Source organism: Heterodontus francisci, chromosome 11 (assembly GCF_036365525.1).
Source record: "Heterodontus francisci isolate sHetFra1 chromosome 11, sHetFra1.hap1, whole genome shotgun sequence".
Taxonomy (NCBI): Eukaryota; Metazoa; Chordata; class Chondrichthyes; order Heterodontiformes; family Heterodontidae; genus Heterodontus; species Heterodontus francisci.
This window is the reverse complement of record NC_090381.1, coordinates 90,566,224-90,591,900: the sequence shown is the minus strand read 5'-3', so window position 1 is coordinate 90,591,900 and position 25,677 is coordinate 90,566,224. Positions and strand designations below refer to the sequence as shown.

The 25,677-nt window shown below is 43.9% G+C and overlaps 1 protein-coding gene across 8 annotated transcripts in view; it reads left to right on the top strand.

Moving 5' to 3' along the window:
- The window catches only part of mecom (MDS1 and EVI1 complex locus), an 815,679-nt gene that overhangs the window by 743,673 nt on the left and 46,329 nt on the right, over positions 1-25,677 (top strand). For 6 of the 8 annotated variants that reach the window (XM_068042482.1, XM_068042480.1, XM_068042488.1 and 3 more), the window contains 2 exons: positions 16,373-17,732; positions 18,708-18,798. In XM_068042482.1, the coding sequence (XP_067898583.1) occupies positions 16,373-17,732; positions 18,708-18,798 (1,451 nt within the window). The remainder of the gene's footprint in view (positions 1-16,372; positions 17,733-18,707; positions 18,799-25,677) is intronic. The other 2 variants (XM_068042483.1, XM_068042481.1) reach the window with 1 other exon arrangement.

Sequence of the window (25,677 nt, the reverse complement as noted above, 5' to 3'; positions counted from 1 at the left end):
AATCTTGCCTTTCCTTCATATAACTAACCTACAATTGAGTTCAGGACTCGACCTTTAATTTAAATCCTCTATTCTCCCATGAAATTCTACCTGATTTTCTGACAATAAGCCTTTCATAAGCCTTCACAATCCTTTAAGCGAGCAATATATTTTGATAATTTCCTTCCATCCATTTTACTTCATGAGCAGCACTTGAGTAGAAGTTATAGATTGCAAAAGAAACCTGTTAACTCTTTCTAAAGATTTACTTATGGTTACATGTTTGTTCAAATTAACATCTGAATGATAATATGCCTCTTTATGGGCAGTGCTTTATTGTTAACCAATGCTCACTGGGCGTTGGGTTCAGCCTCCACAGGCTTATTTCAACCAGAACGCTCAGAGCCAGAAAAGGAGAAGATTTTTCACTTTATCAGTCTGACAGGATTGTAATCCTGTGTGAAGTGTAATGGCTCAATACATGACGATCAATGAAAGACTCGGCTTCACCTGAATAAAGGCATATGCTGCCAGAAGTCATTTGTAACATTGGACTACAAATGAAATTCCCTGGGACCTATTCTTTCCTCATAGAAAATAAATAAATTTAGTCAGATCCATCATTGCAGGTCAAGTCCTAGTTCTGGTAAATCTCCAAGTGGGTGGTAGTGTAAAGATAGGCAGCAGTAAACACTTGAGCAGCTGAGCAAAAACAGCAAATGGGGCAAGCAGCTGGCAAGACCAAGGGCCTGATGCCAGGACAGGAGGGTTGACTTTGAGTGGAATTTGCATATTGGCAAGACAGGCACTCCAGCAAGGACCATTGTGCTGAATGGAGTTAATTATCATCCTGGATAGCTATGAGACAATGCCAATTGAGATGTTAAAGACAATGCCAATCCTGGTAACGGCATGCACATAACTTTCTTGTAAAGTAGATCCATGTTCACACATGACTCTGGTTTTACATTTACAGTTATAGTTAGAGATTTTTTGTTGTAATATCATAACTTCCATTAGAATAGTGGACAAAAGAATGTCATATAAACGCATTAAATGATTGATATCACAATTTTCAGGCTCATATCTCTCACTATTCAGTGTAAAATGAATGGAATCACATATTCTTTAAAATCTTTGACAAATCAATTTTTAGGTGCACTGAATGTTCCAAAGACAATATTTCACGTGTAATTTTTAGGTTTATTTCTCATACTTCTTCAACATGTATCCTCTATCTCTTTCTTTTGGGCCTCCTTATCTCGAGAGACAATGGATACGTGCCTGGAGGTGGTCAGTGGTTTGTGAAGCAGCGCCTGGAGTGGCTATAAAGGCCAATTCTAGAGTGACAGGCTCTTCCACAGGTGCTGCAGAGAAATTTGTTTGTCGGGGCTTTTTGCACAGTTGGCTCTCCCCTTGCGCCTCTGTCTTTTTTCCTGCCAACTACTAAGTCTCTTCGACTCGCCACAATTTAGCCCTGACTTTATGGCTGCCCGCCAGCTCTGGCGAATGCTGGCAACTGACTCCCACGACTTGTGATCAATGTCACACGATTTCATGTCGCGTTTGCAGACGTCTTTATAGCGGAGACATGGACGGCCGGTGGGTTTGATACCAGTGGCGAGCTCGCTGTACAATGTGTCTTTGGGGATCCTGCCATCTTCCATGCGGCGCACATGGCCAAGCCAGCTCAAGCGCCGCTGACTCAGTAGTGTGTATAAGCTGGGGGTGTTGGCCGCTTCAAGGACTTCTGTGTTGGAGATATAGTCCTGCCACCTGATGCCAAGTATTCTCCGGAGGCAGCGAAGATGGAATGAATTGAGACGTCGCTCTTGGCTGGCATACGTTGTCCAGGCCTCGCTGCCATAGAGCAAGGTACTGAGGACACAGGCCTGATACACTCGGACTTTTGTGTTCCGTGTCAGTGCGCCATTTTCCCACACTCTCTTGGCCAGTCTGGACATAGCAGTGGAAGCCTTACCCATGCGCTTGTTGATTTCTGCATCTAGAGACAGGTTACTGGTGATAGTTGAGCCTAGGTAGGTGAGCTCTTGAACCACTTCCAGAGCGTGGTCGCCAATATTGATGGATGGAGCATTTCTGACGTCCTGCCCCATGATGTTCGTTTTCTTGAGACTGATGGTTAGGCCAAATTCATTGCAGGCAGCCGCAAACCTGTCGATGAGACTCTGCAGGCACTCTTCAGTGTGAGATGTTAAAGTAGCATTGTCAGCAAAGAGGAGTTCTCTGATGAGGACTTTCCGTACTTTGGACTTCGCTCTTAGACGGGCAAGGTTGAACAACCTGCCCCCTGATCTTGTGTGGAGGAAAATTCCTTCTTCAGAGGATTTGAACGCATGTGAAAGCAGCAGGGAGAAGAAAATCCCAAAAAGTGTGGGTGCGAGAACACAGCCCTGTTTTACACCACTCAGGATAGGAAAGGGCTCTGATGAGGAGCCACCATGTTGAATTGTGCCTTTCATATTGTCATGGAATGAGGTGATGATACTTAGTAGCTTTGGTGGACATCCAATCTTTTCTAGTAGTCTGAAGAGACCACGTCTGCTGACGAGGTCAAAGGCTTTGGTGAGATCAATGAAAGCAATGTAGAGGGGCATCTGTTGTTCACGGCATTTCTCCTGTATCTGACGAAGGGAGAACAGCATGTCAACGGTCGATCTCTCTGCACGAAAGCCACACTGTGCCTCAGGGTAGACGCGCTCGGCCAGCTTCTGGAGCCTGTTCAGAGCGACTCGAGCAAAGACTTTCCCCACTATGCTGAGCAGGGAGATTCCATGGTAGTTGTTGCAGTCACCGCGGTCACCTTTGTTTTTATAGAGGGTGATGATATTGGCATCGCGCATGTCGTGGGGTACTGCTCCCTCGTCCCAGCACAGGCATAGCAGATCATGTAGTGCTGAGAGTATAGCAGGCTTGGCACTCTTGATTATTTCAGGGGTAATGCTGTCCTTCCCAGGGGCTTTTCCGCTGGCTAGAGAATCAATGGCATCACTGAGTTCTGATTTGGTTGGCTGTATGTTCAGCTCATCCATGACTGGTAGAGGCTGGGCTGCATTGAGGGCAGTCTCAGTGACAGCATTCTCCCTGGAGTACAGTTCTAGGTAGTGCTCAACCCAGCGGTCCATTTGTTTGCGTTGGTCAGTGATTATGTCCCCCGATTTAGATTTGAGGGGGGCGATCTTCTTGATGGTTGGCCCAAGAGCTCTCTTCATGCCATCATACATTCCTCTGATGTTTCCGGTGTCTGAGGCCAGCTGAATATGACTGCATAGGTGTTGCCAGTAGTCATTTGCGCAACGCCTAGCTGTTCTTTGTGCAGTACTTCTGGCTGCTTTAAGTGCTGCGGATGTTAATTCGCTGGGGGCTTTCTTGTAGTTCAACAGTGCAATGCGCTTAGCGGCTATGACAGGTTCCAGCTCTTCATTATGAGATTGAAACCAGTCTGCATTTCTCTTCGCACTTTTGCCGTAGGTGGTCAAAGCTGACTCATAGATGGCGTCTCTGATGTGGGCCCACTTGGTCTCAGCATCCCCTGTGGGAGTGTTTTGAAGGGCTGTTACAAGTGAATTTAGAAATTTTTGTAACAGCTGTGGGTGAGAAATTCTGCTCGTGTTGATGAGCGGGTGGCCCTTCTGCTTGGAATGATGCAACTTCTTTGGTCTGAGTCTAACCTTGCTGCACACCAGGGAGTGGTCGGTGTCGCAGTCCGCACTGTGGAAGCTGCGTGTGATTTGAACATTGTTTAAGGCGGCTCGCCTTGTGACAATGAGGTCTAGCTGGTGCCAACGACGCGATCTTGGGTGCCTCCATGAAACCTGGTGACAGGGTTTAGTGTGAAAGAACGAGTTGGTGATGCAGAGGTTATGATAGGTACATAACTCAAGCAGTCTCTGCCCGTTCTCATTCATCCTTCCAACGCCATAGCGCCCAAGGCAGGAGGGCCATGAGTCATGGTCGGCCCCAACCCTGGCATTAAAGTCCCCCAGCAGGAATAGGTGTTCGGTGTTGGGGATGCTGCTAATGATGTTATGGAGTTGTTCATAGAACTGGTCTTTAGCTTCAGGTGGGGAGCAGAGTGTTGGAGCATAGATGCTGAGTAGGTGTACTGGACCAGAGGTGGTGAGCAGTCGGATGGACAGTATGCGTTCCGAGCCATTTGAGGGAGGCTCTATCATGCTGAGCAAGGAGTTTCTGATGGCGAAGCCCACTCCATGCTGTCTTGGTTCTTCAGGATCCCTGCCCTGCCAGAAGAAGGTGTAGTCTTGCTCTGCTAGAGAGCCACTCGCGGGGAGGCGAGTCTCCTGAAGTGCTGCAATGTCCACATTGAGTCTACTGAGCTCGTTGTTAATGATGGCGGTCTTCCGAGAATCGTTGATTTGTGTAAGGTCTTCCGACAGGCCAGGACACATAGTTCTGACGTTCCAGCTTGCAAAGCGAAGGGCTGGTACCTTCTTTCCTTTTTTCATGTTGTTTGGTGCGGTGTATCAGTCCACCTTTCGGGCAATGACCCTGAGCTCCAAGCACCCATTGAAGCAGGCAGACTGTGGTGGGACAGAACCTTATTGACCGGGGGCTGCCCGGTTTGAGGCGGGCGGTAGCTGTCCAGTGAGGTGCAATTACCTCTCCCACCGACAAAGGCAACCCGTGGCGCCCAGTTTCTACGCCAATTTATCTGGACTTATAACCCGTAACTGCTGCCTTCCGTGTTGTGTCAGTCGCTGTGAGGCAACTATGGAGTGACCTCTCCATGGCGCATGCCTGGGCAAATTTATGGAGGTTGAGAGTTGCCCAGTCGTCAAAACCCCCCTCTCGGCCTTTCTGGTGGGATCCAAAGGAGTGCAGGACACGACGTTTGGCACCAGTATGGCTGCAGGAACTGCCGGAAATATGCCAAAGGTGACACATGACCGCCTACGGGGTTCCGCTCCGGATTATCTGTTAGGGTTTACTCCCTTAGCCTTGGTCTCTCCCGAGACGCCCACAAGGCAGTGGGGTTGTTGGGGCCCCTACACAGGAAGTCTTGAGAAAAGGTGCCCCGAACACCCAAAAAATCCACGAACGGCCCCCCCGGCCGCAACTTCAAAGCGCCCGAGGGAGATGGCTCGGAGAGCATCTGCAGCGCACTGTCGGCAATGCTGCATGCCTTTATTTAAACCACTGCAAAAAAAAAACCCTTCGCAAATGTAATCACCTCTAAGTCTGCCAAAAGATGCTTCACCTCCCGAAGGACGTGGATGAGCTTTCCGGACGTCGATGATGGGCACTGAGGAAATGGCTTATTACCTGCACCAGCTTCCCCCCCCCCCCCCTTTACCCCCCTTCCACCCCCACCCCCCTTCCCTGCTCCACCCTTTCAGCTCACCCCCTCACAACCCCGTCCCAGCCCGCCCCCCCCTCGCACCATCTTCACCCCGCACCCCCTTCCCCTGCACCCCCCCCACCCCCCTACAGCCCCCTTCCCTGCTCCCCCTCGCACCCCCCTCCCACCCCCTCCCTCTACCCCTCCCCCTTGCATCACCTACTCCCACAGGCACCATCCTACACCTGTGTAGGGGCCCCAACAACCCCACTGCCTTGTGGGCGTCTCGGGAGAGACCAAGGCTAATGGAGTAAACCCTAAATCCTCTATCTACTGGCTTGTATTCATTACAGGGTCAATTCCACAGGACTGACCTCCAGATGAGATGCCCTACTGGAAAAAAAACCTTGCATTAATAAAGTTAATAAACATTAACAGAGTATCCCAAAAAACTTAACAACCAGTCAATTACTTTGAAATGTAGTCACTGTTGTTTTGTCAGTAAACATAGCAGCCAATTTGTGCCAAGCAAGGGTCCACAAACAGGAATGAAATTAATACCAAATAATATGTTTTTGGTGATGATGGTTGAGGGATTATTGTTGGCCTGCACACAAGGGAAAACACCACTGCTCTTCTTCCAATACTGCCACAGGGTCTTTTATGCCCAACTGAGAAGGCAGGTTTTGCCTTAGTTTAATATCTCATCTGAGAAACAACACCTTCAACAGTGCAGCACTCACTCTGTACTGTGCTGAAGTGTCACCCTAGATTATATGCTCAAATCCTGGATTAGAGTTTGAACATGTAGCTTTCTATCTCAAAGGTAAGAATGCAGCCACTGAACCAAAGCTGACACTAGGTGACGGAGCAGGTTGGATATTCAGTTCAATATTGGCTAGTTAACAGGAGACAGAGTAGGCATAAATGGGTCATTTTCTGGTTGGCAAGATGTAATGAGTGGTGTGCCACAGGGATCTGTGCTGGGGCATCAACTTTTCACAATTTATATAATGACTTAGGTGAAAGGACCGAAGGTATGGTTGCTAAATTTGCTGATGACACAAAGATAGATAGGAAAGTAACTTGTGAAGAGGACATACGGGGGCAAAAAAGGGATATAGATAGGTTAAGTAAGTGGGCAAAGACCTGGCAAATGGAGTATAATGTGGAAAAGTGTGAAATTGTCCACTTTGGCAGGAAGAATAAAAAAGAAGCATATTATCTAAATGTTGAGAGATTGCAGAGATCTGAGATGCAGAGGGATCTGGCTGTCCTCGTGCATGAATCGCAAAAGGTTAGTATGCAGGTACAGCACATAATTAGGAAAGCTAATGGAATGTTATTGTTTATCGCGAGGGGAGTTGAATACAAAAGTAAGGAGGTTATGCTTCAGCTATACAGGGCATTGGTGAGACCACATCTGGAGTACTGTGTACAGTATTGGTCTCCTTATTTAAGGAAGAATGTAAATGCATTGGAAGCAGTACAGGGAAGTTTTACTAGACTAATACCTGGAATGGGTGGGCTGTCTTACGAGGAAAGATTGGACAGGCTAGGCTTGTATCCGCTGGAATTTAGAAGAGTAAGAGGCAACTTGATTGAAACATATAAGATCCTGAGAGGTCTTGACAGGGTGGATGTGGAAAGGATGTTTCCCTTGTGGGAGAATCTAGAACTAGGGGTCACTGTTTAAAAATAAGGGGTCGCCCATTTAAGACTGAGTTGAGGAGAAATTTTTTCTCTCAAAGGGTTGTGTGTCTTTGGAATTCTCTTCCTCAAAAGGCGGTGGGAGCAGTGCCTTTGAATATTTTTAAGGCAGAAGTAGATAGATTCTTGATGAGCAAGGGGTGGAAGGTTATCGGGGGTAGGTGGAAATGTGGAGTAGTCAGTTCAGCCATGAACTTATTGAATGGCTGAGCAGGCTCGAAGGGCCGAGTGGCCCGTTCCTGCTCCTAATTCATATGTTCGTATGTATGTAACATTGTAGTGCTGTCTCTGACTTATGTTTTTATCTAGCAAATCTCTACTCTAGTGGAGGAGCCTTATTGAAATTGCCCTCATATTTATGAGTATTCCTTAGTAAAAGAGAATTTACAGCTGAGGTATGTTTAAAGAATAGAAGCTATGAGATTGTTACTTGACGCCTCAGCAATAAACTAGCATTGTGGATTGGTTAGCCATTATGAAACTGGCCAACTTTTGATTCCATTGATTTCAATGTAACATGAAAATTGGTTGGTTTCTAGAATGGGTGTTAAAGTGAAAATCTACCTCCATGCCTCAAGGGATATATGCTGGGAATCAACAATAATGAATAAAATGACGATACTATGATGATGGGTGACTGATGCAGAACATTGATTCCCATTTCCCTGTAAAATTGGGAACAAAGACATTGTGGATCATTATGCCCATTATCAAAACTGATCAATTGTTATTTTCCTTAAGTCAATGGGAATTAAAATTGTGTGGGTGGGGAGGTGTTCTATAACAGGTAGATGATCAGCAACACTGGTTTTATGCGCAGCAAGTAAATCAAAAATCTACATCTGTATCTTTCTATAGACACTAAATAAGCCTGTGACTGATTTTTCCAAGGGCTAAAGCATACTGAGGGTCAAATATAGCTCCTTTTCAAATATTAAAGTTATTTTAGAATATCAATGATAGGGCACATAGGAACATAGGAATGTACAGATCCAGAAAAGGCAATTGCGTTCCATCTGATCAAAGCTTTCTGTGTAATGTCAGTCAGTTTAATTCTTCAAAACAGCTTAAGCCATTACAGGCCAAGCATCAGCATTTTGAACTAATGTATATTTCACAAAATGAATTAGATTTTCTGGATTGGGGTTTGGAAGTATCAACCAATCGAATTGGTTGGAGACTGACGGAAACGATAGGATCAGATGCGGGGCAGTGCTGGAGACTGTCAGAACCAATCAGATAGGGTGGGTGTAGAGTTTTCAAAGCCAATCAATCAGATGTTACTTAGTACCACTGTTGGTTGCATACAAACTTGAGGTAGAAAACTTTTAAGATGAGTGTCTGAGTGTCATAGTTATAGGCATGTGCCTGTAATAAACACACTACGAAATTACAATTTTTAATAAATGAACTGTGTGGAGATTTCCAAGTATTTCCTTATGTTAAGACTTACTTTCAACAACCTTACTTACTTCAAGTCTGAGTGAGATGAAGAAAAGGATGTTCCCACGTGTGAAGGCTTTATGTGAGCATTTTTGTCACTGCACTCATGGAATTGCCCAGGTTTGGAAATAAAATAGGGAGGAAGTTGAAGTTTTGATATTTATTTATTGTTTTTACAAAATTATACAATGTACTGGTAATGTGTGATACAGAACATTGGCCTGTGTGTATGGGTAACAGCAACTGGTTATGGTCTGTCTCTTTTGAAAATGTTTTCAGTTTGTATGTGCACTTGTGATGGAAGTCCTTTTGTTGCTATGCAGTAACCAGGAAGAAAATCTGCACTTTCCATATTGGAGCTGACAACATCCGTGGGAGATGACAGTCTTAATCAATAAGCATCTAATAGAATGCAAACCCCTGAGTGGGAGTCAGTCAGATCCACTTGAGAGTACAAAATTTAGTTTCTTTATGCCTGTTCTGAAAAAGCACATTGGGCTGAATTTAATGATCCCGCTGGGCGTGCAAAATGGTGACGGTCCCATGTGTCATGTGAGCAGCCACACCACCGTGATTATGCGGAGAGTGGCCATTTAACATAATGGAGGCGGCCGTCAACTCCAATCACATGATGGGGACACCAGGTGAGACGCCTATCATGGCGTCAGTTGATATCGGAGCAGGTGCTGGCGCCATCTTTAAAAGCCTGCCAGGCCTGAATTCACTTTTTCCTTGCATTCTACAGCAGTTGATTCATTGGAAACATTTCTAAATTAACATCACTTGCAACTTCAACAAACAACACCTCTGGGAAGACTGCTGAGGATGTCAGACGTCCGAGCAAGGTGGCCCCATGCTTCGATGATGCCTCCCTGCTGATTCTCCTCCTGGCTGCAAGGGAAAGTTGGGAGGTCCTCTTCCCCAGCAATGGCAAGAAGAGGTCCTCCTGTCTGACCAAGCATGTCTGGATAGAGATTGCAGCAGGGGTCAGCAGCTGTGGGGTAACCCGACGCAACTGGGTGCAGTGCAGGAAAAGGGTCAATGACCTCCCGTGTTCAGCCAAGGTAAGTGCCACATTCGAAAATTGCTATGTGTGATTTGGGTGTCATTATACGGTGTGCCACATGGCGAGCATGCCACTGCTATTCTAAAGGGAGAGAGGTAATAACAGATTCATGACAGATGCACGACTGCATCTGTGAAACAAGCCACTCTCGTTTATATCACCGCCCAAGTAAATCCCATGACTGGGCGAGTCAGTATGAGATATATTACATCCCCCAGTTATTGACAAGGGACCCATGTTAGTAAAATGGTCATGGTGAAATGTATGTCAATTTATAATTGTAACATCCTTCCTCTTGCAGGAGAAGAGGGCCCATAACAGGAGGATGGTGGCTAGGACCAGTGGCTGAGTGCCAGACATGTGTCCTCTCAGCCAGGCTGAAGAAGAGGTCCTCGAACTAGCAGGGTGCCAAGGCAGTTGCGCTATATCAGATGGGGAGATCGAGGTCCCTGCGCAAGAGACTGATTATTGCTGATCAGCTAAAAATTCATTAATAATGGAGAGCCACCTCTGGCATGTTGTCCATAATGGGATATGTGTAGCCTAACCCACACATGTTTTTATCTTGCAGGTCGGCGTTCGCAGGTGACTGCAGCCCCAGAGGGACTCCTGTCAACCTTTGAGGAGGAGCAAAACTCAGAGGATGCACCATCCCATGACTCTTCCTGCACCTTCCACCAGCTCAGATACTTTCACCTCGGTGGGTAACTGCTCAGCTTTAGAATCAGGGTCACAAGCTGGTGAGAGCACTGCACATGCGCCTGAGCAGCTGGCTGAGGCTGAGGCAGCCGAGGCCTCCGACAGTCAGAGGGCTGTGGGTGGCCAGGCCCATGCTGAGCCCCAGGATGATGACGAGCCTCTGGTGTCAACAACACAGGGCATGTTAGAGTTGCAGGGAGAGTAAGGCAGCATCTGGCAGAGATGCCAGAGGCAATGCGCAGCCTTGAGCGGATGATGGAGGAGTCCATCCATGCCATGGCTGCTGCCTTGTCCCAGACATGCAAGCGTATGGCTTCATCCATCGAGAGATGAGCGATCCTCATGGAGAGCCACATTCCACAAATCTGCCACAACCTACAAAGCCTCACCTCGGCCATGATCTCAGATCAGCAGTGGCAGGGCGAGAGAAGAACCAGAAGCCTGGATACCTTTTCCACTCCTAGTCCTCTGGTAAGCAGGAAGGTTCAAGTGAGCCTTGAAAGGGAGGAGGAGAGGATGCCCTTCATATCTGGGGGCTCCCCTCAGGGCATTCAGAGTGTGAACAGCGGCTCCTCAGCCCCTCCACCAGTGAGCCCAGCTCCAGCAGCTGCGGCTCCAGAGGACAGTCCTCCACCAGTGCAGGAAACCCTCAGGCAGCCAGGGCCCGCCAGGCCTCAGACACCCAGAAGACGGCTGCCGAAGTTATCCAAGGCCAAGGGGTGGCCTGATCAGCAGCCTGCCTCCAGCCCAGCTGCTAGCGCAAGGGTCACACTGCGTAGAAGCACCCGCAAACGTATATAAAATAAAATCACCTAGCCACACACAGGTAGTCACAGGTGATGCAACTATGTTATGTACAATTTAATTAAATGCTTTTTTGTGCCAATCATTAGCCTTCATTGTGTGAAAACCAGCTTCCATCATTCCTTAATTGTGAGCCACTGAATTCCAACATACCCCTTATTGTAGTGCCAATGTGAATACAGACCTTATTAACATGGCAATGTGACTGAAGACCTAATCAACATAAGCTCTCCCATGGTCCTAGCATACAATGTAGCTGTTCTGCATTCAGGTTACACAGAAGGGAAGGAGGCAGAAGACTACATGCATGAAGGTCAGTCATTATTGCATTCTCTTTGAGGAGGCATCAGGATGGCTGAAAGCAGGTCATTATGAGGTTGTCTCTTGCCTCCTTTGCCTCCTCTCACTATGTCTGGTCTCCATCGCTGTGTTTTCTTCCATAGCTGCTTGGTCCTGTCTCTCCTCTGTGTCTTCATTGGAGGATGTTGGTTGCTCACATATGTCTTCCTCATGTAAGACCTCTCCCTTCTGAACTGTTAGATTATGCAGAGCGCAGCAGACCACCACAATACACAAAACCCTCAGTGGGGCATACTGCAGGGCTCCACCAGATCGATCAAGGCAGCGGAACCTCATCTTCAGTAGCCCAATGGCCTCCTCGATTGTCGCTCCACTGCATTGCGAGGGTTTCCCATAGGTGTCAGAACCCATGTCTTCAATGGGTAGCCCTTGTCCTTGAGAAGCCACCCTTGAGGGTCAGAGTGTGGATTGAAAAGGTGAGGCACCTGGGACTGTTGAAGGATGTAGGCATCATGGTTGTTTCCTGAGAAGCAAGAACACAACTGCAGGAAATGCTTTTGGTGATCACAGACCAGTTGAATGTTGATTCAATGGAAGCCCTTTCTGTTGATGAAGGTTGGTCCGTGGGAGCCTTGATGGCCACATGCATGCAATCTATCACACCTTACACCTGGGGAAATCCAGCTTTGGCCTTGAAACCGATGGCCCTCTCAGCCTGACTGTCTGGCTCTGTCCAGTAGTGCACATAATCATCGGCCCTCTTGAACAGGGCATTGGTTACCTCCTTGTTGCAGCAGTGGGCTGAGGCTGGGGAGACCCCAAACGTGTCCCCGGTGGATCCCTGGGAAACTCCCAGTGTGTAGAAGTTGAGTGTCACGGTTATCTTTAGGGCCATAGGCATAGGGTGACCACCAAATCCCATTGGTTGCAAATTGTCCTGCAGAAGGCCGCATATATTTGTGGCAGCCTCCCTAGAGAGCCGTAGTCTTCGCTGACGGTGTCGCTCGGACATCTGAAAGTAGGTGATGCGAGTCCTGTAGATTCTCTGGCGTACTTGGGCCCTTCTTGGCCTGGCTGGCTGCTGCTTTTCACATCTTGGAGCTTCAGGGTTAAGCACTGCTGCTTTTTGGGCCCACCACCACTTAACATGCCAAAGGGATCCAGAAACACAGGGTGAATTAGTCCCATGGCAGGTGCCCTGGGGCCTTCAGCTCCCTTCAGATGCAGAAATGAGCCTGTCCAGCCAAATATGTTTGTCAATCTTTGCTCGTCTGGATGCCTGATGTACCTCAAGACTAAAGGTTACTGTTGGTCTATCATCTTTCCCACAAACAACCTCTACTATTGCAGAGCACCTCACTGTTACACAGAACCCCCCTGCAGAGCACCCCCGGTACACACATCCACCCTGCAGAGCATCCCTGGTACACACATCCACGTTGCAGAGCACCCCCGGTATACTGAACCCCCTTGAACATTCAACAGAGCGGCAATGGCCGCTGTACCCCCCACTTCCCCTTTGCTGCTATGCTCAGGTTACCTTCCCTTTCACGGCACTGAGGCCTCTTGACTCGGTGCCTCCAGCTTTTGAGGGTCACAAATCTGAAGGCACATGACTGCCGCATGTCCCCCATAAAATTGCGAACCATTCATAGAATCAAAAATGATTACATTCAAATTAATGCTAAACAGCATTTCAGAAATTGAAATTAGATTGATGTCATGTTGAGGCGTCAATACCGCCATGGTACTTCCCCGTCTCTGATATAATCGTGACACTGCGGCACGACTGTGGGTTTCGAAGCGGGCGACTCCACAGTAATTCTCCACCCCACCCCACACCAGCGAATCCGCCTTAGAGGGGGGCACAAAATTCAGTCCATTATGTACATCTCAGTTATTTTTTTAATGATTATAGTCTGTAATAGTTTTTATTTACAGTACTAGAAAATAAATCTTTTCAACAGGGTCAAAAGGGTAATATGGCCTAAAAATCACTGTTGCCAATAATAATGGACAAACACTTGATTTATTTGTGTAACATGCCTTTGTCGGCTACTTTAACAGCAGTAATAATTAATTTACTTTAAATAAGTTAATGCCTCCATTAACATAACGGACAGAATAATGTCATCTGAGCTTCAGCATTCAGCCACAGTACTTTCTAGCCTCTTTTTTTAAGGTTTTACAACTCAAATGCCAAGATTTTCAGCTTCTCCACTTATCAACCTGCAATCTTCCTCCCCTTAATGTGAATTTTGACTGTGTGTTAGTGCAAAAAGGGTGATAGTAAATAGGCAGCCTGTTTTATATCTCTCCCAGGTTTTATTTCTATTGAAGCCAGTAGGCTGCCGATTCACTGTCACTCATTTTATATTATTGCACAAAATCAATATGTGCTCCAAATGGGTGCAAAACCATGAGCAGCCGAGTACAAAAGCCTAGTCAAATTGTTTGAACTTACACTGCATGTTGATCAACAAGTAAAAGAAGAAAACTCAGCTTAATGTTTAGGTGTGATCCTTCATACGGGACTCAGCTCTCAGGTTTTGCTTTGATGACACCAACTTATTCTCATCACTGCTGCAGGCTATTTACAAATTGTTTATTTAAAGTAGTTAAATCATAATCCCTTCTTTCTCTCACCTGCGTTGGGCTGCTGTGCGATTCAGAATAGGAACAGTGAGCTGGCTTTGTCTTGTGAACGTAGAATGCGTTGTCAGTTAGGACTATATTGTAGACGTGTTGGAATATGTTCCAATTCAGAAAATAACCTGATCCACCTGGGGTTAGATTCTCAATGAAATCAACTGGACCCTGCAAAGTTGCATTGAGGTCTATGTATCACCTTTCATTTTCATGTTTAAAATGTATTTAACCCTTTCAGGTAAAATTTAAATTAGTTTTTGACATGAAAGGTAAAATTACAATTGGCACCAAATTGCCAGAAAAATGCACTGAATAAAGTGTGAAACAAATTTCTGTGGGGTAAGATAATTGATCCCAGACACTTCAAGACAGTAAATCTTATACCCTCTGCACTCCTATCCCCCCATTCCCCCTCCATCCCTGCCCCGAAGTAATTTCTAAATTCAGTAACTTCTAAATTTACCATCCAAAAACTGCGCTTTCATGTATTTTAAGTTTTTTCCCCTAAATATTTAAGCAGCTCAAGTTATGATCAGCCTGTGTTCAGCTGCACTTTATGTCTAATGGTGTGTTTTCATATGTCACAAGGCTTACCATCAAGGCTCTTTTAAAGTGGTCAGCTTTTCTGGCACTGTTTCAGCTTTTCTGAAACTGTTGGCCAGGTTTTACTAGTTCTTTAGGTTAGTACTTAGTTTGAGGTGAAAGGCAAAAACAAACATATGTTGCATAATTACTATATATTAAGTCTGTTGATAGTTTGACCTGTTTGGGTCATCACCAGAGAGCTAGTAGTGTTTTTATTGAAATATATAAAAAGCCTCCTTCAGCCCAATGACATCTGTAATACCCTTCAGTGTTTTCTATTTATCCTTCAATATTTAATGTTAATGAGGTTACAGAAACGTTCAAACGCAGGAAGGCTACCATCAGGAACAGTAAGAGGGGAAATAGAGGACGTGATTGTTGGTCCATGGGAACTAAGAGTGCAGGATGGGATACATTCAATTCAGCTTCCTTCTTTTCTGCTTAAAATAGCGACTGGATCATTGCATTGTGATATTTTGTCAGTCTTTTACAAATGTTAAAAAATAGTTGTTGACAAGTGATTCAGAGCACTCAATACCCATTGTTTTACTTCTTTGATGTGCAAGGGATGAGTATGAATACAGCAACAATTCACTATGAACAAGTGCAGATCCCAAGATACCAACAGAGGCTCCAGGATTCTTTAAAAAAAACAGCTGGTTCCATTCAAAAAATGCATTTTATTTCATAATGTGAATTTGGAGCCAAGCACTGCTGTTGTCGTTCCAATCAGCCACAAACTCAAACAGGCACAAAGAGGAAAAGACATCACCTTATATACAACCTATAGGCTCATATTCTTGCTCAATAGCATTGGTTGAAATCTTGGGCATGCAACTAGATTTAGTGACCTCCAAGCTTGTCCACCTGAACCAAACAAGGTTCATACATGAACACCACCCAAGTGATAATACCAAGAGTCTAATCCATGTGATCCACCACTGCAATAAAACAGCCACATCATCTCTGGTCCTTATGGATGCAGTTAATTCATTAAACTGGGTGGAATGGGACTTTCTGCTCTACCATGTTGGAGAGAATGACCTTTGAGAATACATGCAAGGAACAAATTAAAATGTTGTACTTAGGAGTGGGGTGTCAGGAATTGGGTGATGCAGGGGGTTGGATCTTTCGGTTCTAATAGAGCCTAACCCAAAAGGATTAACATCTTCTCTATCTGCTGGCTCTAAGAGTTATATTTGGCAATTCAATTCAGTTCCCAGTGGGCATAGAGACAGAGAATAAAACTGGCCTTTATTTGGCACTCAATGGCACTAAACTGGTCATTGAACTCAGAGGCAACAGGATGACTAAAACCTAATGTTGGGACAGAGTACTCTGTATCGATGCTGCACCTAATGTGAGAATGCCAACCCTTTCAAAATTCACACAAAAGTAAATAAGGCAAAACAAATCACATATTTTCCTCCCAAAGTTGGTGGTGGGCTGTGAATCGAACACCCATCCATCCTCCTAGTGACACAGAGCATGGCATGAAAGGCCTACAAAAACACTGGAGTAAACCTGAGGCCTCCTAGTAAGTGAAAACCCTCAGTAAAAAATATTCCATGCAATGCAATTGTGTTCAAATTATAAGTTTGATGATTTTTCAAGTTGAATTTTCTCTTGTATAGTTCTGTTTTACGTATCAGTCTGATGGATACAAAATTGTACGCATCAAATTAAATCGCCTGTATCTCAGACTTCCATTGGATAATCTTTGTCCTAAGTCATTTATATTATTATCACTACTCCACCTGTGCAAGTGCTTGATTATACATTGCTGCATAGTTGACGTTTTCACTTTTCCTACACAGGTGAGGTTTGTCGCAAATCATACACGCAGTTTTCAAACCTATGCCGCCATAAAAGGATGCATGCTGACTGCAGAACGCAAATCAAATGCAAGGACTGCGGTCAAATGTTCAGTACAACCTCTTCATTAAACAAGCATAGACGATTCTGTGAGGGGAAGAACCATTTCACCACGGGGGGATTATTTGGTCAAGGCATTACCCTTGCAAATGCTCCAGCTCTGGATAAGTCCGGTTTGGTTAACATGAATCATAGCAATCCTGGTCTTGCTGACTATTTTGGTGCAAATAGGCACCCAGCTGGACTAACCTTTCCAGCAGCCCCTGGCTTTCCATTTAGCTTTCCTGGTCTATTTCCTTCAGGGCTTTACCACAGACCGCAATTGATACCTGCTAGCTCACCAGTAAAAGGACCATCAGGCACTGAACAGAACACCAAACACCAAAGCCAATTGTTGGCATCATCACAGATGCTACACAACACGCCTGACATTTTGAAAGCAGTAAATCGACAGTCATCCTCTGATGAAGTCCGGCCAGTTGAGGTTCCATCCGAGAAGTCATCTGAGGAGAAGCCGCGAGGTAAAACCAGTGACCAGTCAGAAAGCAGTGACCTTGATGATGTCAGCACACCCAGTGGTAGTGACCTAGAGACAACATCTGGATCTGACTTGGAAAGTGACGTTGAAAGTGACAAAGAGAAAAATAAAGAAAATGGCAAAACTGCAGGTGACAAAGTAAATAGCCCTCAGAAAGCAGTCCCTATAAACAACAATAAGAAAGATTTTTCCAACCACTCACTTTTTTCCCCTCCACTGGATGAACAGATTGCTGTGACAGGAGCTGTTAATGATTCTATTAAGGCCATCGCTTCCATCGCTGAGAAATACTTTGGCTCTACTGGACTTGTTGGCATGCAAGACAAAAAAGTAGGGCCACTGCCATACCCCTCTATGTTCCCCTTTCAATTTTTCCCTGCGTTTTCTCAACCAATGTATCCATTCCCAGATAGAGACTCGAGTGCTGTACCTTTAAAAATAGAGCCGCAATCACCAAGTGAGCTGAGAAAGCTAAGGAGTGGAAATCCTGAGTCACCATTTGACCTCACCACCAAACGCAAAGAAGAGAAACTAATGCCAGCTGTGACCTTAAAGCCACTGACTTCCCATTATACCAGTGAAGAGCAACCACTGGATTTAAGCATGAGCAGCAGAAGCCGAGCCAGTGCAAGCACCCAGGTAGAACCACGGAAAAACCACGTGTTTGGGGAGAGGAGGGATTCCAATGTTGAGCAAGCCAAAAGTTCAGACCATTCTCTGCAGCATGCCAAACCAACCCCTTTCTTCATGGATCCTATTTACAGGTAAGACAACATGTTGCACTTGGTTTGACACTTTAATGAGAATTTAGTTGAACATGTACAAAACTAATGAGGATTGTTATACCGCATCTCAAAGTAATATAGAGCAATTCCACGGAGTCTACTTTCATTTTGAGTGCAAAATTATAATTTTCAATAACCACTCAAACCATGTTCCCAATAATTCTGCTGTCTCTGACAGCTTCACATTATATGTTTGGTAAGCATCACACTCGGCTTCTCATTGGCTAGAATATCCCAGTAAAACCTGTTCCTGCCTTGGATAGCACACTCCTTTTCAAGTTCAGATACTAACTGCTACTTTCAGTGATAGGAGGTAGCTGCACAAGATAAATTCCAAGTTATTGTCATTACTTAAAGGAATAGTGCACATTATATCATCCCTACACTGTTACATCTCATAATATTATTTGGTTCAATTAAGCTCTCTAGTAATTTTGGATTTATCTTACCTACCACACCTTTGAGTTTGTTGGTTTATGACTAAGTAGACTAGTTTTGTTCTTATTTTTTAAGCTCTCTTATTTAAAAATATTGCTTTTTGTTCCCCTTTTTACATTTTCATATACTGATAACATTCCACTGCAGAGAGGAACAAGAAACATTCCCCTGCATCTACCAATGCAACTCTGTACTAATCGGTTCCCAATGAAGCAGCATCCCAATGAACTTTTCATTCCCTTCTCCAATGTGGTAGAGTCTTTATTTGCTGTAGGTACCTCTATCTGATCATCTGCCTGAGATCAATGTGAAGAGAATCACAGGCACAAAATAGCATGCTACCATGACCAAAAGTAATATTTATATAGGTTTTCTTGCATCAAACTTTGGACTTGTCTGTTACAAATGGCTTTGGTTCAGGCAGTAAACTAATGCATTGCCCTCTGTGTAGTTTTTCCAAAATGTTTTCATCAACTGAGATTAATTTTGTTAATTTTGTTAATAATTTTGTCAAAGTAGAGTGGAAAAAAGGAAACTTTCTGACCCAGTTGAAGCACTAAAGGAGAAGTACATGAAGCCTGCTCCTGGTTTCTTATTCCATCCACAGGTAAACTGATTTCCTTGTTCATTGGGCTCATTTTCATAAACATTAATACGGTGTTATTTTAGACTAATACTTTAGAATTATTATGTTTCAGTACCATAGTGTATTTTTGCTTGTAGTGTTTTTCTAAGAATGTTAGACCTCAGTAGTGCAGTGTATTATTATATAGTGTATGTCAGGGTATTAAACCAAGTAGCATTTTGCATTATTATTTATTATATGCTCGGACTATTATGGTCCAGTTGTACAGTATAGGGGTACAAACCCAGGAGAACAGTGTATTACTGTTTAATATATATAGACATTTTAAACCCCAGGAGCACAGTGTATTAATATCTATTATTTGTAGAAGTATTAAACATGGTGCACTGTATATTATTATTTAATTTACGCCATGGATGAAGGGATCGAGTATAATGTAACCAAATTTGCTGGTGATGAGAGAATGTGAGGAGGACACAAAGTCTGCTAAGGGATATTGATAGGTTAAGTGAGTGGGCAAAAAATTGACAGTTGGATTATAATATGGGAAAATGTGAGGTTATTCACTTTAGTGGGAAGAATAGAAAGCAAAATAATATTTAACTGGAGAGAGAATACGGAATGAAAGACTTGCATTTATATAGTGCCTCTCACGACCACTGGACATCACAAAGCACTTTACAGCCAACTGAATACTTTTGAAGTGTAGTTACTGTTGTAATGTTGGAAACACGGCAGCCAAGTTGCACACAGCAAACTCCCACAGATAGCAATCTGGGTAATAGTGACCAGATAATCTCTTTATTACGACATTGATTGAAGGTAAATATTAACCAGGACACCGGGGATAACGCCACTGCTGTTCTTCAAAATAGTGCCATGGAATCTTTTACATTCACCCGAGCAGGCAGATGGGGCCTTGATTTAATGTCGCATCTGAAAGACAGCACCTCCAACAGTGCAGTGCTCCCTCAGCAATGCACTGGAGTGTCAGCGTAGATTTTTGTGCTGAAGCCCTGAAGTGGGACTTGAACCTGGAACCTTAGGATGATGGGGTTGTCTTATAAGGAAAGGTTGAGTAGGTTGGGCCTATATTCACTGGAGTTTAGAAGAATGAGAGGTGATCTTATTCAAATATGTAAGATTCAAGGGGGCTTGACAGGGTAGAAGCTGAGAGGATGTTTCCTCTCATGGGCTATCTAGAACCATGGGCATAGTTTCAGAATAAGGGGTTCCCATTTAAGGCAGAGATGAGGAGAATTGCTTTCCTCAGAGCGTCATGAATCTTTGCAGTTCTCTACCCCAGAGAGCTGTGGAGGCTGAGCCATTGAATATAGTCAAGGGTTCTGGGGAACAGGCAGAAAAGTGGAGTTGAGGCCAAGATCAGAACAGCCATGATCTTATTGAATGGTGAAACAGGTTTGAGAGGCTGTATAACCTATTCCTGCTCCTATTTCTTACGTTCCTATGTTCTTATCCAGTAGTACAGTATATTGTTTGTTATATGTAGGAATATTATATCCAATAGTGCCGTGTATAATTTTATATTATATGTAAAAGTATTTTGCTCCAGTATTACTGTGCATTATTGTCTGATGTATAGGAATATTAAAGTTTAGTAACATAGTGGATCATTAGCCCATGTTGAAGTGCTATATCCCAGTAACACTCATTTTTAGGAAAATGTTTCTATACGAACAGATAAATATTTAATCTTCCAGTTCTAATAAAGAAAATAGTTCACCATTATCATCTTTTGAATTCCTAGCCACCTTCCTCTCAAGTGACAAATTTATATCACAAAATATCACATAATTGTAAATATAGAAGGAGGTGGCAACAGGAAGTACCCAATAGTAAAGTTCTGAAGCAGGTCAAAATGGAAACATTACTAAAAATATGAAACTTGTGGAATGTTTCTGGTTGCAGCATAATCATGGTTCAGGAGATCTTGAAGTTTTTGCTGGAAAATGGTGCTAGTTTGTCTTTCAAAGCCCAAATTTCAACCCTCCTAGGATTGCTTGACAATGACAGTTATAGAATATGAAACATTTTATTCTTTCACTTTGTTTTATCCCAAACACATTTAAGGGTCAAGCCTATGCCTGATACTGTTCACATTGACCATTGTGCCCCCCACCACCCCATCCTTCAGATATCATTATCCAGGTACACATGACTAACACTTGGGCGACATTCAAACTGGTGTCTCAATTTAATCCATGTGTCATTTTAGAGTTCCCAGGGGAAAGGGTGGGGGCAAGATCATGGTGTTCACATTGTTGTTAAAGCTAATGGAGTGGGGGGATGGTGGTAGGGTAGATTTCCAGCTTGTCCCTCTGGCTTAAAAGTGGTGTTGCTGATCAGTCACCAGTTATAGAAACCATGTGAATTTCATTTTCATGGAAGACAAGTTGAAAATCTACTCCATATCAGTCTGGGTTCAGACTGTTATCATAATAACTGCATTCACCTGAATTTAGTTGTCCTGAGGGACAGCAAGTGTATCATTATGTCACTGGGCCAGTAATTCAGAGACCCTTAACTATATTTGCAGATAATTGATTTGTCTGATTTTTCTATTTTCTTTGGACATTTATTTTCCTAGGGACTGGCAACTGAATTTTCCTTTGTGGGTCGGGAACCCACACATGCACACATGTTGGGATCCAGAGGACGATTTTGGGGAGGCGGCCAATTAAATAGCCGCCTCCCGGAGCCCTGTTCAATTAAGGATCCCAAGGCTGGAGGGCCAATAGGAAGCTCTCCAGCCCTCATAGATCAGCAGGCCCACCATCAGAGGTGGGAGCTGCCGATGTAGGTAGGTGAAACAGAGGGCACCTCAAGATGGAGGCACCCTCTGAGGACTTCTTAAAAACAAAAAGCGGCCACAGCTACCAGGCTGTCATTGTGGATGGGGAATCCCTTCACTGGTCGGCCTATGGCTGCAGCTGTAGCCTTAGTATGTCAGCTGCAGGGAGGGAGGTTTAAAACTATGCTGGAGTGCTGGCTCCCATCTGCCGTCGTGTTTTGGCTGCTGCGGGGTGGGGGCGGCCGGTGGATGACTGCAAAATTCCAGTCAGCCTCAGGACATTGACCTTAATGGGCTGCCTGCCACTTCCGGATGGGTAGTCGTCACCTCCCCCTCACCCCACCCCCAAACCTGCCACTACCAAAATGGCCCAAAGGCAGGTACATGCTGGCAAATCAGCACATAGCTCTTTGACAACAACAACAATTGTATTTATATAGTGCCTTTAACATAATAAAATGCCCCAAGGCACTTCTCGGATGCATGATAAAACGAAGTATGACGCCAGTCTTCCAGCCCTCCTGGCTCTGATGCGTTTTGAAAATTCTGCCTCCAGAATAAAGTTTCAGCAAAATGTTTTTTGCAAGGCACTTTTCCTCATGTACTTTTGATGACATCATAGTTAACCCAGCATCCAATTCAAATTCACATTTAATGCCTTCTATCCATATGGGGACCAAAATTTCCCATTGTCCCTTTCATGTTATGAAATATACAGGAAAATGCTTCTCTTCATCTTTCTCATCTCGTGGTATACCTTCTTCCTTAGGTTCCTCATTGGAATTGGCATAACAGATACTGATTCATTGTTTTTTATTAATATGACTTGGGGCATTGTTTTCTTCTTCCTGCCTCCAATCTAGCAGCACTGACTGGCTTCCATCAACACCTAGCTAAATAGTCCTTATTAAATTATCAGTCTGAATGATTTTTCTTTTACCTCTAGCAAGGTTGAGCAACTCTTGTTCACTTTGGAGTTGTTGGACTCTGTGGCCTGGCAGGTGTGAATCACAAGGGCTATTTTGAGAGCGCTACCATACATGAGTTTACCAACAATTTCCTCTGTACTAACATTTCCTTCAAACAACAGGCAAAATGGTCTTTTAATGTACCATTGAGAAAGAACAACAATTTGTATTTATATAGTACCTTTAATGTAGTAAAACATAGCAAGGTGCGTGGGAGCACCATCGCCTCCAAGTTGCACACCATCCTGACTTGAGCATATATGGTTGTTCCTTCATCATTGCTGCATCAAAATCCTGGAACTTCCTACCTACCAGCACTGTGGGAACACTTTACCACACAAACTACAGCAGTTCAAGAGAAGGTTCTCCACCACCTTGTCAAGGCAATTAAGGTTGGAAAATAAATGCTGGCCTTGCCAACGATGCTCCAAGCCAAGAATGAATATTTAACAATGTCTGGAATAGCAATAGAATATTGACCTAATGCCTAGTGAGCCTATGCTCAAATCTCAGCCTGTGTTATCGTACAAATCCAGTTCCCTTTATTGGGCACATTTTGGTCAACATTCACCAAAGGAGACATTCTGTAAGTGAAGCATTAGCTGAAGCAATCATAGCTCTTGTTAGATAGTCACATAATGAGTGTGAAGGCACTCCAAAGAAGCCCATTTTTAGACTTTCTCCTTTCAACAGTAGGGGAAGATAAATGGCAGCAGTGAAAGAAAGGGCTTAGAAAGTATTTTGAACGTGTTTGAGGGTGAGAAATAACAAAATAAAGATCCATGACTCCCCTAGTTCCTGTATAAGTCTGTAGCATTATGATCCTAGTCCCATTCCTCAGTTGTGAACCGTTCCATGAGGGCGGCCTGCTGTGATATCACTTACTCAAACTCCTTAACGAGAAACAAAATATGCCGTGGCAAATCCAATCGTCCAAATCAGGGCACAGAGTGTTCTGACTAAAGGAATAAGAAACAGATGAGAAATAGTTATTCACAGTCTCTAAATGGAGAGAGAAACAAATAATGTGATGAAAGGATTGATTAAGCCCCTGCCGTTTAGTTCAACTTTGAACTAAAGGTTTTCAGATCCAATTGTTTGGGCAATATTCAAAGTAGTGGCAAGGAGACAGTGCCTAATAAGGCATATCATTCATCTCTAGTCATGCTGTTGTACTGCAGAACTGCTTCCTGAATGCTTCTTCAGCACTGCTTTCCAGTCCCTATGCAGCAGAAACTGCTGCATTTATATTCCAGGACAAGTTCTATGACAACTGATTCCACTTTAAAACATCTGCAATGCATAAGCCTATGCATGTGCAATTGTTTTGGAATCACTGTTCACAGCTATTTAACTGGTAGTAGTGCCTTCCTCAATGTAAGGGGCAAGAGTGAGTGCTTCAGCCACTTGGATCACTGACAACCAAAGAACATAGCCACAATTTAGCATCCTAGAAATTACAGCACAGAACCAAGCAATTCAGCCAACTGCAGCTGTTCTCGTCTAGTTCTTCACTTGGAGCCATCTCCCAGAATTTTGAAAGTGTCCGTTTGGTCTCCCTCTACTTGTCTTTTTCTGTTCTGAGGAAACCCTTCCTTCAAACTGTTCCCAAGATTCTGGTCTGCCTTAGATATTCTCTTGAGTTCAGCCAGTGTTGGTCACTCCCATGAGCAGTCAGTCTTATGTTTGAGAGTGTGACAATACAGCCTAAAATCTAATTGTACAATTGTGTAACCCAGGAGTGTAATAATAGGATCCGTTTGTGATTGGAACAGTATACTATATCTTGTACAAAAACAAGAAATGCTGGAATCACTCAGCAGGTCTGGCAGCATCTGTGGAAAGAGAAGCAAAGTTAACGTTTCGGGTCAGTGACCCTTAAGAAGGGTCACTGACCCGAAACGTTAACTCTGCTTCTCTTTCCACAGATGCTGCCAGACCTGCTGAGTGATTCCAGCATTTCTTGTTTTTGTTTCAGATTTCCAGCATCCGCAGTATTTTGCTTTTACTATATCTTGTACTTCTCCAATTTTTTTCAAAAGTGGAATGAGAAACATTTGCCAAGACAAAGCCAGTACAGATCATTAAGCTGCTTTAATTTACAGGTGACAAGTGAACATGCAGTATAATAGTCAACATAAATTCTGCTTACATACTTAGCTGTACTCACTTCTCTCCTCAAAAACATTTGCCAAGAGTTAGGAATGCTTGTATCTCCTTCAGGTTCCGCTGCTAGTACAAACATCCAGGAATGCGCAATGCTTTCAACCAGAACAACATTCCCATTCTGGGATCTCTGTTGTAATGTAGAATATGGAGCACTGTCAATTCAAAGTAGTCTGATCCTTTCTGGGTTTGGTGTTACTATGAATATGCCTATTATTCTGTGTAGTGATTAAAAAAAAAACAAGCTTTTTGCATTCATTCCATCACCTTTTGCTGGGAGGTCAAAATTTGGTACAGTATTCTGGCTGGTCAATGCCAAGAATAGTCACATCTTTGATATGTGTACCAAGCAAGTAACTCATTGTTCAGTCCCAGTAACTGACCAGCATTGTACCAAAGTGAAATTAGGCACATTCATGTGGCCTACAGTAATTCAGCATGTACAGTCCCTGCCACAGCCCCCGCCCCTGCCCAGGAAAGTGGGAATGGGGTTCTTTAGACTGAAATAGTCAGTAGTGCTCCCCAGCCTGCCGTTTGAAATATTCATGAGAATCCCTAACTGAATTTCCCACTGCTCTTGCATCTAAACAGATTGATCACCAGCTGGCAAAAATTGCCCGAGCTGTGGTGGAATTTTGAACTGGGTGGATTTCATGTTAATTCCCTCTCACAGCTATAAATAAATGGAGTGGTAATAAATGAAGTGCTGCAGACTATTGATTGCAAAATTACCACTGGATTGCAGCTTTGCAATTCTTCAGTTACTTCTGTGAATTGAAAGAATAGGCTTAGAAATTCTTTCTGATTTATGTATAATAATTCAAAGCTAAAGTAATATAGTTACCTTGGTAACTAAAATATGTTGTATGACAGCTCTTTTCATTTTTAGTAACATATTTTACTGATGTTCATGTGGTTATATGGCTAAGCGTCCATAGGAAAAATATTGTGGTT